The sequence below is a fragment of the Lacerta agilis genome, chromosome 8 (assembly GCF_009819535.1).
Source record: "Lacerta agilis isolate rLacAgi1 chromosome 8, rLacAgi1.pri, whole genome shotgun sequence".
Classification (NCBI taxonomy): Eukaryota; Metazoa; Chordata; class Lepidosauria; order Squamata; family Lacertidae; genus Lacerta; species Lacerta agilis.
In genome coordinates, this window is record NC_046319.1 from 67987435 (window position 1) to 67997356 (window position 9922).

At 52.3% G+C, this 9922-nt stretch overlaps 1 protein-coding gene across 3 annotated transcripts in view; it reads right to left on the reverse strand.

The window, feature by feature from the left end:
* Window positions 1–5041, reverse strand: part of APLP1 (amyloid beta precursor like protein 1) — a 53726-nt gene extending 48685 nt beyond the window's left edge. For 2 of the 3 annotated variants that reach the window (XM_033158091.1, XM_033158090.1), the window contains exon 1: window positions 4616–5041. In XM_033158091.1, coding sequence (XP_033013982.1) covers window positions 4616–4717 — 102 coding nt within the window. In that variant the 5' untranslated portion in view covers window positions 4718–5041. The remainder of the gene's footprint in view (window positions 1–4615) is intronic. The other variant, XM_033158092.1, reaches the window with a different exon arrangement.
* Window positions 5042–9922: the final 4881 nt, after the last annotated feature.

Consider the following 9922-nt stretch of genomic DNA (forward strand, 5'->3'; position numbering starts at 1 on the left):
CATCAATGACAGGTGAACGGCGACAAAGAGGTAGCTGGGAAATGGAAGCCAGAGCGGCATGGAAGTGGTTAATTGGCACCAGGATTAATAAGTGCAGCGCTAATCCCCCCTCCTGCTCCCCCCACAAGCACTTAGCGAGATGAGATAGAGAGGAGAGGAAGCATCCACCTGCTTTCCCCCTCCCCCCCTACAACACAGGATCTTTTTCACTGCGGGGTGTGTGTGTGTGTGTGTGTGTGTGTGTGTGTGTGTGTCTTAGGGACCCTGCAGGGAAAAAAGCCACAGTGGCAGCAATCTGCTGGCTCTCCCCAACTTTATGTTGCAAGAGGAAACTATGCAGAGTTAGAAGAGGAATGCAGCCTAAGAGAGGCAGAAGTGGGGGGGGGGGGGGGTTAAAAAGGAAGGGAGATGGAAAAGGCTTATGTTTTCTCTCTGCCTCCCTCAAAGCTGCAACTCGCCCTGCATAACCCATCCCTCCTGAGCTGATTCAGGCTGCTCAGAGCATCACAGCACCAGCTAGCTGTGTGAGATGGAGGAAGAGCGGGCCGGGAGCCAAGCGAGAAGTGGCAGGGGTGAGAGGTGGAAGAACTGAGGCTCCTTTTTTCTCCTGCTGGCCTGTGGAGCAGAAGGCACCTCAGGAAGCGCCCCAAATTTATGGGGAACATCGCCATGCAAAGACGATGGCTTTTGCAAGTCTCTGCTCTGAGCAGAAACGCAGGCTTGTGCAAGGACCCTGTTCCCTTGTCCAGTGGAGGAGGGTGGCAAGTTCACCCACCCGCCAACCCTTGCTTGGCACCACACACTTGAAGCAGATCAGCCAAAACACACCACTGCAAAAAAGGTGAGGGTGACGTGGGGCTTCTACATGGCCCGTTTTAGTTTTAAGGCCTAACAGAACCTTCATGAAGGGTATGGAGCCTTCTCTGTGATTATCTGGCCCTAGCCCCCATTGCGACCAGGAGGAGATGAATACGGCAACCGGATGAGTCCTTCTAGCTCTATTGGTAGATTGTGGCGCATGCAGAAGGGACAAGCAGAAGACTAGAAATAGCTTTCATTTCTAATACTGCACACTATGTTCAGATTTAGGAACAATGGCAACTCAACTGCATTTACAACAGGAATTCCTCTGTGGGCTTTTACCACTGCTGTCCCACTTCAAGCAAGCCACAAATTGCCCGAGCTGCAGACAGTTCTCTTCTCTCAAGGAAAACAAAGAACAGCTCATCACAAGTCTCCCAGCTGCCGTGAAATAGAAACAGGGGACACCTAAGGGAGATGTGGGCTGGGCCTTGTGAAGCAGAACACTTTGGGTTCCACCTCTGCTGACCCCATCCTCAATACGATGGGGAGGGCAAAGGGTGTCAGACCCATCCACTCTTATTCCTAACTGAAGAGAGCGTAGAATCATCTTGCTGGAACACAAAGATCATGGCTCCATCTAGACCAGTGTTCTGTCTCCAACCATAACTACTTTGATGCCTTCGACAGTTATAAGTTGAGCATGAAACCACAAGACATGGCCTTTGGCTTGTTCAGGAGCTCCTCTACTGGAAGATGCCCTACCTAGAGATGTGAAGGTCTGGAAAATAATGGGGGGGGGAATCTGGGTTTTCTCCCTGCTTTTTTGGTGGGGAAGAACAGGGTGTGTGTGTGTGTGTGTGTTTTTATGGGGGGGGGAATCTGGGGAACATGTTTTTCCTTAATTTTTCTTGTTTTTTTTCCTGGGCCTTCACATCTCTGGCATGACTTCCAGAGGTGTACCACCCCCGACACCTTGCTGGGGAAGGACAAGTGGGGAGAGTGCTGTTGCACTCATGTCCTGCATGTGGACTTCCTAGACATGTGTTCGGCCACTGAGAGAAAAGGAGGCTGGGCAAGACGAGGCGTTAAATCTGATCCAGCAGAGGACCTTCTCACAGAGGTGCTGTATTTAGCCAACAGGTAGGGCCTGCAGAAAAGTGTTGCAGTGGGAAGTGCTCCTGTTCAGGGCTCAGGCTAGCTAGCCATGCCTACTTCAAGGTACTCCATTCCATTCCATTCCATCGTCTCTTCCTGCTGCCTCCCCGCCCCCAATAGGCTACCTTTTATGCTGACAGAGCAAGCTAAAGTCTCATTAGATTGCTTAGGTTCCCCCATTTGTTATCCTTCTCTAGCCTGCTAGGACCACAAAGCTTGCCAGTGATAGAAGGTAGGTCTGTCTGAAACTAGCAGCTGCCACCATCACAAGAACACATGAGGAACCACAGTTCCCATGGGCGTTCTTGCTTTCTGTTGAGAACACAGGATCTTAGCGCTGACCGAGACCCATTTGGGAAGGAATAATTATTATCACATGCCTCCCACCAAGAAACAGCACATGATGACTCTATTGCCATTATTCACCTGTTCTCAGAGAGCGGGGGGGGGGGGGATTCCTGAGATCTGGTAGGGTACAAGCAAGTATGGCCAGTTGGGTTTCTTCTGCCAGCTAGGCTCTTCAGCACTGACAACCTCACCACCATGGCAAACGCAGACAGTGCTTTTCCAGCGCAATGTGCCAACCCATGGCCAAAAGCCATTTTTCCCACAGAGCAAAGCAAGAAAGGAGTAGTGAGCAAAGTCTTCCCCATCCCCTTCACCGCCCCCAACACATGCACCACGAGGAATTTGCATCCAAACCAAGGCTTGGATGGAGGTCTTGTGCTACAGAGGACCAAGATTGGTGCAGCACCAGGAAGTTGCTTCTGCATCTTCTTATCTCAGTGAGCTAAGGGTGGGGGGTAGGACCTGGGGGGGGGCTCCTTTGAGTCAGAAACACCTGCAGCCTTCCACCAAAGGGTTACAACAAGGTCCTAAAGAGATCCAGGAAGGATGCAAAGCAGGCCTGCAGCTTTGGCCTGGGAGGGGAAAGGCAGCAGAGTGGGCAACAATCGAGACCAAAACCACATCTGACATGGAATAACTGCAATCTGAGCTGCTGGGTTGTTTTTTTTAAGGGGGCTCCAGATTTAATTTGAGTAGAAATGGTGGGGGCAATGCTGGCTCTATGTTTTGAAAGGCTCTAGGCCTAAGCATCCTCTCTACCTCCCCCCCCCCCCGTCAGTGAGATAACCGGCCCCACTACAGTAGGTCCAGGGGGTCTCTTGCCAGGGGAGGCGGCCCTCAGCAGATGCTTGAGCAATGCCAATTCTTGATAGGGAAGATATGGCACAGTCTACGCTTGATGTTGCGAGTGGAGGAGGAGGAGGAGGAGGAGGAGGGAGACCATCCTGCACTCTACAGAAGATGCCAGGTTGACAGCCCAGATGGAGGACTGCAATCATCACCAGGCATGGCTTGGCCCACCAGCCTCTCTCTCTGCTGTGCATATGAGAGACAGACAGACTCTCTCTGCAGGCCCCATCCCATCATTTCAAAACAAGTCTCTTTTGGTACTTTCCCTGAGCTCAGGAAGGCCACCATCTGCTTAACCCTCATTGCTGTGCTAGATGGGACAGCTAATAGGATGATTCCCTGGCTTCCAAGCCATGGGGCTGAGGGGGTGTGAAGTTTACCTGAAGGAATGTGTCCCGTCCCCCCCCCTGCAATCCTGAGTAGGTCAGTGGGATTTGGGCTGCATGCACACCATACATTCAAAGCACATTTCCCCCACTCCCCACACCAGAAAAATCCTGGGAACCGTCGTTGGTAAGGGAGGTTTAGAACTGTAGATCTGGACAGGGGAAACTACAATTCCCATGATTATGTTTAAATGTAAGGTCTGTATGCAGCCTTGCTCACAGGCAAGCAAAAACAAAACAGAGAGGAGTGCCAATCTGGAGAGAAGAGCCACACTCCCCAAAGGAGCCCAAGGGCCCCTTAAAAAAATGCCCCACTGGCTTTGAAACAAGGGAGCCCTACAGTCCAGCCCCCAAATGTCTCTTTCCCACTCCAGAGGCAAAAGGTGAGATGTCTGGGGTCCAGAGGAGGTCTCAGGGAGGAGGGGGAGAACGCCACTCCACATGGGCCTCTCTTCTCGCTTTGGGGACACCCCGTCTCCTGAGCAGATGAAGTGGGTGCTTGTCGATCCCCGCCCCCCAGGCCTCCTATCTGCAGATGGAATCTGGGCAGGGCGAGCAAACAGCAAAGCAGATGCCAGCTTCTCCTTGGAACAGGCAATAGGCGCGCAGGCAAAGGCAGAGGGGTGGGGAGGCTGCTGGGCTTTCCCCCTCCCCGCCCAGTCCCTTGCCTGGCCATCACCTACGACGTCGCCTCCTCCAGCCGCTACTCTCCGTGCTAGCCAGCCAGCCAGCCAGCCAGCCAGTCTGCCTGCCTGCCTGCCCGCCCGCCCGCCCTCCAGGCGCAGGTTTCCCGATAAGCGCCTCCTTCCTTAGCCTCTTAACCGGGAGGTGATCCGAGGGGATCAAGGGGTCTCTCCCCTGTCCCAGTGACCTTGGGCAGCCCGACCCAGACACCTTGAGGGCGCCATCCTCGCCCGCCAGTCCCCTCCTCCTGCGCTCCAAAGAGACACCTCTTCGAGGCTGGGCAAAAAAAAAAAAGCCCCCGCAAGCTTTCCGGGCGCAGCCGCCGCCCAGGAGACTATCCCTCCCTCCCGCCTGCCCCACCCACCCACCCTCCCTCTCGGCGGGCTCACCTGGGTGTTGGCTGCGCCTCCGGGCCCCAGGCAAGAAGCCAGCAAGAGCAACGGCGCCAGCAAGCAGCGCGCAGCGACGGCGCATCCCGCCGCCCCAGCCATGGCTCGCTCGCTAGCTCTCCCTTTCAGCCGACGCTGCGGCCGCTTCTCCTGAGGCGCCCGGGAGCTTCCCGCCTCCTTCTGGCGGCGCGGGCAAGGAAGAACCCGGGATGGGTGGCGGCGCTGGGGGAGATCCTAGGGCTTGGGGGTCGCCTCCCTGCGCGCGCTTGCACCAGCTCAAGCCCTGCTGCTGCTGCTGCTACTGCTGCTGCTGTTGCTGCGGCGTCGTCGGTTCCCAGCTGGGCTGTGACAGGAGGAGCTGGCCCCGCTGCTGCTGCTGCTGCTACTGCCACCGCCTGCTCCTCCTCTTTCCTCGCCGCCGCTGCGGCTGCAGCGCTTCTCCCTGGCCCCTCCTCCTTGGCCCCTCCCGCCGCTCTGCCTGCAGCCACAATAACTGCGACGTAGCGCCCAGCAGGGCGGAGCCAGAGTCGCAGCAGCCTGGAGGCGGGGCTCGCGGGCCGCTTGCAGACGGAGGTGGTGGGCGGGGAGCCTTCGCGGCTGCCCCCTTTCCAAGCAGGAGAGTGTCGGGGGAGGCTGGGGTGTCCCGTCCCCGCCGTCGAACCTGATCGTCGTGCGCTCTTCTTCCCAGCCGGAAAACGCCCTCCGCCCCTTGGATCCGAGGTGCCTGGAGGAAAGGCGGCGAGATTGCGGAGAGAGGCGAGGGAGGGGCCTGCGGCGACCATGGAGAGGGTTTCTGGTAGAAGGGAATGGTACTCTGTCCATGCTTAGGGGAGCTGCTCGCCCTTCCTGGGCGGTAGCACTTTATGCTGCAGTTCAGAGACACCACTTACCTGGGAGCAAGGCCCATTCATTTCAATGGGATTTATTTCCCAGTAGGATGGGGCTGTTAATTAGACGGTGGATGCGGCGCGAGGAGAGCTCTTCTTGATGAGCCTTTGGGTGATGTCCGAAATTCCCTTAGTGATGCGCTTAGGTAGTTTTAGACTCTGGACTTAATGGTCCCATGCCCAAGCTTTTGATGACAATGTGGAACTTTGCTTCCTTCGTCTTGCCCCCGATGCTTGCCACCAATACAGTTTGTTCATAGCAGTCAAAGGGGCAGGAGGCAACTGCCCACTGTGAGTTCACATGAATGGCTAACTAGTGCCCAGCCCTTTTCAGACATCCAAAAAAACCTTGTTTTTGCATTTATATCATACCTTTCCTCCAAATAACTCCAGGAGAAGCACACAGTTCTCCCCCTTCCACATTTTATCCTCACAAGCCTGTGAGGTAGGTTAGGCAGAGCGAGCACGACTGGCCCAAGGGGTACCAGTGAGCTACATTGATGTGGGGGGGGGAGGTCTCCCACACCCTAGCCCAGTGCACTAACCTGTTGCAGGGGCAGCGGGGGGTGCATGATCTTGCTTCGCCAATCCCAACACTGATTATTCACAGCTTCTGAACATCCCAAAGAGCCTTTTCCCTTCTGTTGTCCTTTGACTTGAGAGACTCCTGTCGCTCAGATAAGTTCAGAGCAGGTAGACGTTCCCCATCATCTGGACTTCACTAGTAAATTTCTGTTTGCTGTGTGTGTTGTTAAACCTTTCAGATCCTTGGTGCATCTACAGTAGTAGCCCAGCACTGACTGCTCTGACTAGAAACAGCTCTTCAGGGTCTTGGGCAGAGTTATTTATCATTGCTTGGTACCAGAGATCTTTTTATTCATAGAGATGCCATGGAATTGGTGATGCATGCATGCAAAGCAAGTTCTGTGCTTCTGAGTGACATTAAACTCACCCAACTGAGACCCTCCATGGGGAAAGGTGGCCTCTGTAAGCAAATCCTTTGACCGTTGACACAAAGAGATTGTGAAGAGCTCTAGAAACGATCAAAAATTCACTCTCCAAACTGAGAAAATGGTAACATGGCAAATGCAATTCAGTGTAAACAGGAGCAAAGTGATGCATGGTGGGGGTGGGGACCCATAGTTTCACATATATGCTCATTGGGGTTTGAACTTGTGGCGAGTGACCAGGAATAAGACCTTGCGGTTGCAGTAAATAGCTTGATGATGATGTTGGTCATGCCAATGTGTGGCACCTCTTTGAAAAAGACAAAATTCACATGGAAGGCAGCACATGGCAGCCGCAGGGGTAAATTTGACAGCAAATTCAGCCTGGGAAACATGGAATGGGCGCATGTTGCTCTCTTGTCTTTTAAGAGATGGGGAGTTGGTCAGCAGCTGGTTAAGAGATGGCTAGAAGCCCCCTGTGAGCCGCTCTGAATTTTCCAAGGAGTGCTTTTGGCTCCCTGGAATGTGCCCTTGAACACTGATAATGCTAGAGAGATGGTATACGAGTGGGTGCGCAAACTTTCACCTGCTTCTGCTCCTGACCGCAAGTAGCCTGCTGCATGAAAGTGAACATCTCATTCAGTTCGCTCACTTTCCCTTCTGGCCTTACCCACTGCTTGGCATCTGACTCCCAAGAGGTTGCCCTGCAGGGCATATGGCCCCTGGGTTTCAAAATGGTGCCTCTATGCTCCAGAGACCCTTCATGTGGGAGCTTTTGCTGGTGCTAAGCCGGCCACTTAGGGATGTTGGTCCCTTGCTCAGGGCAGCCTCGTGTGACAACCTGCGTAAGTGAGTGAGATGTACTGGCTGTCTCTGCCGTCTCAGGTAGGTGTTTCCCACCAGCCCCACAGTGCTGTCTTTTAAAAAGAGGCCATTTGCACATTTAGCTGCTCTTTATTTTTGAGTAATGAGAGAGATCAAATGGATGAAGAATGGCCGGTTCCATTTGACTGATCATTGTGGCCACTGCCTCTTAACAGCTGCTTGATCTGCAGGGGTGTTGGATCTCTCTTCTCTCCATGCTTTGAAAATCTGCCCAGCCCTACATTGATGTTACCATCTTGGTCCCGTAAACATGGCATAACTGGGCTGAGGATGAGTCTGGTGGAGCTTCCTTCCTTCCTTCCTTCCTCTCTTCTTCATACTGGAAAACTTCATACTGGAAAACTTCCTGTCGGAGCCACTCTTGCCTGTGTTTGTTTCATACCCATTCTGTCCTGTTTCTGTGCTAATCGGCACATTTTTAAAAAGGAGGGGAAACTGCACAAAAGTTCATATTTAAGCACCTACTTTTGAATGCCTTTTGTCGTGTGCATTTCTGTAACATCTCCGAAAGCCACGCTTTTATACTATTCATGCACTTGGAGTGAAATGCAAAGCATAGCTACTCTTGTAAAAACATCAGGAGGGTCGCCTCCCTGCGCCCTGACCCATTGGCCTATCAAGGCCAGCATCCCGTTCTCATAGAGGCCAGCCAGATGCTTATGAGAATCCTGCAAACAGGATCGTGAGCGCAGTAGTGATCTTTTGCCCATTCTGATTTGTCAGGATTTGTGCAGGTTGAGGTTCTCAAGCATCCCTAGTTAAAAACCCCGGCTTTTCACTGGTGTCTTAAAAACAGAGAATCCTCTTGCTCCCTTGATGGCAAACCGGGATGTGAAGCCGGCACAGGAAGGATGAGGAAGCAGAAGTCCTCCGTGCCCCAAATCAAGACGTAATTCTTTTAGGGAGGAAAAGTGCCCTCTGGCATTCAGTTACAACCACATCGCATCACCTCATCTCTGCCTTGTGACACTGACACACTCTGTGAACAAACACTTGCAGAGCAGGGACCCAGCTGCTCTCCACTCTTGTTATGATGCCCGGCAGTGTTAAGCAGAACGCATTATGGAGAGCTGCAGCGAGGGCCAGGAGACTGCTGCAGCCAATGGCAACCAGCTAGCATGCTAGTGCAGCAAATGCAATTAAGGCAGCTGAGAGAAGGAAGGGGACCCCCCTCTCTCTTTGCCTTCCATGACTGGCAGGGTGAGGCTGGATGGTTTGCTAAATCACAGCTTGTTGCTCTGACGGGAGCCACAGATTGCCCTTCTGGGTTTTTCATCAGCATCAAGGAAAAATCCTTGCTTCCCGTGTGTGTGTGTGTGTACGCACCTCCTCCAATGCAGCAGGCACATTATCAAGCAGGTGTTGAGCAGCGTCAACTCAAGCAGCACAGATCACCTGGTTTGGGGGCTGGTGGAGGTTGTAGAGTTGGAGGAGGCTTCAAAAGTCCAACCCCTTGCAATGCAGGCATCACAGCTGAAGGGTGGCTATCCAAAACCTTGAATGAAGGAGAGTTCGCTACTGAATATGAAACGCCTTCCTTCCTCTTCTGAAAGAGGCTGTCCTTTTGGAGTGTTTCTACATGCAGGAAGCAAGGTTTATCTAGGAAGGGCCAAAACCTATGAAGTTTGCTGGTCACATGCGTGATTTCAGGTTGCAACCTGGAGCTCTACCCTGTACCTTTAAATTTCCTGAAACGGCAGTGGGCAGAGAAGCTGACCTTTCTCCCCTATCTCCTGTCATCCATCTCCACCCCATTCCAGAGATTCTTGCTTTTTACAGCAGGGGGTGGAGATGACACATTCAGGGATAGAAGAATTAGAAGTTGCTGCCCCATTGGCACAACCGAGCTTTCTACCTTGTGAGCTGGCAGCCCTGCTTTGGCCCTTTCTACTCAACTATCTATCCAGCAGCTGAAACAAATATAGCATCCTTTGCCAACCTGGTGCCCTCCAGAGATTGGCTCAAACATGGTTCATCTTTGCTTGTAAAGCTGGTGAGACCAACTTGTGCAGTCGACATCGCATTGGCATTCCTTTCTGGGTGCGCCTTTTTTCTAAGTTTGCTTAAAATTGACAGTAACAGTGTCCTTTTGGACAAGTCATCCACACCTGAATGATCGCAGATTCACACAAGCAAATTTACCACCTTATATATGGAGTGCAAGGGAATAAATGGTGCCAAGAAGTTGTGAAATGGGCTATAAATGCCATTCTTAAAAACAAAAGGAGGTAGTCAACCATGTTTTGCTCATGAGCTGCCCCACGGAAAAGAACGGAACCAATTTAGCCCTGCTTATTAATTTCAATGGGTCTACTTGGCATATAACTTACTTGAATGCCACCCCATGTATTTTTCAGTTTGCATTTTTTAGTATTGATCTGATGTGTAGAGATCTTTCCTATTCTGTTTAATACAAGAAGGTTCAAGAAGCTTTTCTGTGTGAAAGGTTTCTGATGTTTGGATTATTTCTTCTGGGAAGCTGAGTACAGCTGGTTTAAACGGGTTCTGTTATCTTTCTGTCAGGGTTGTGTTGACTATAATAGTAAGGGCAGGAGGAGCCTGGGTCTCACGCACTTTTCTCTTTTTGT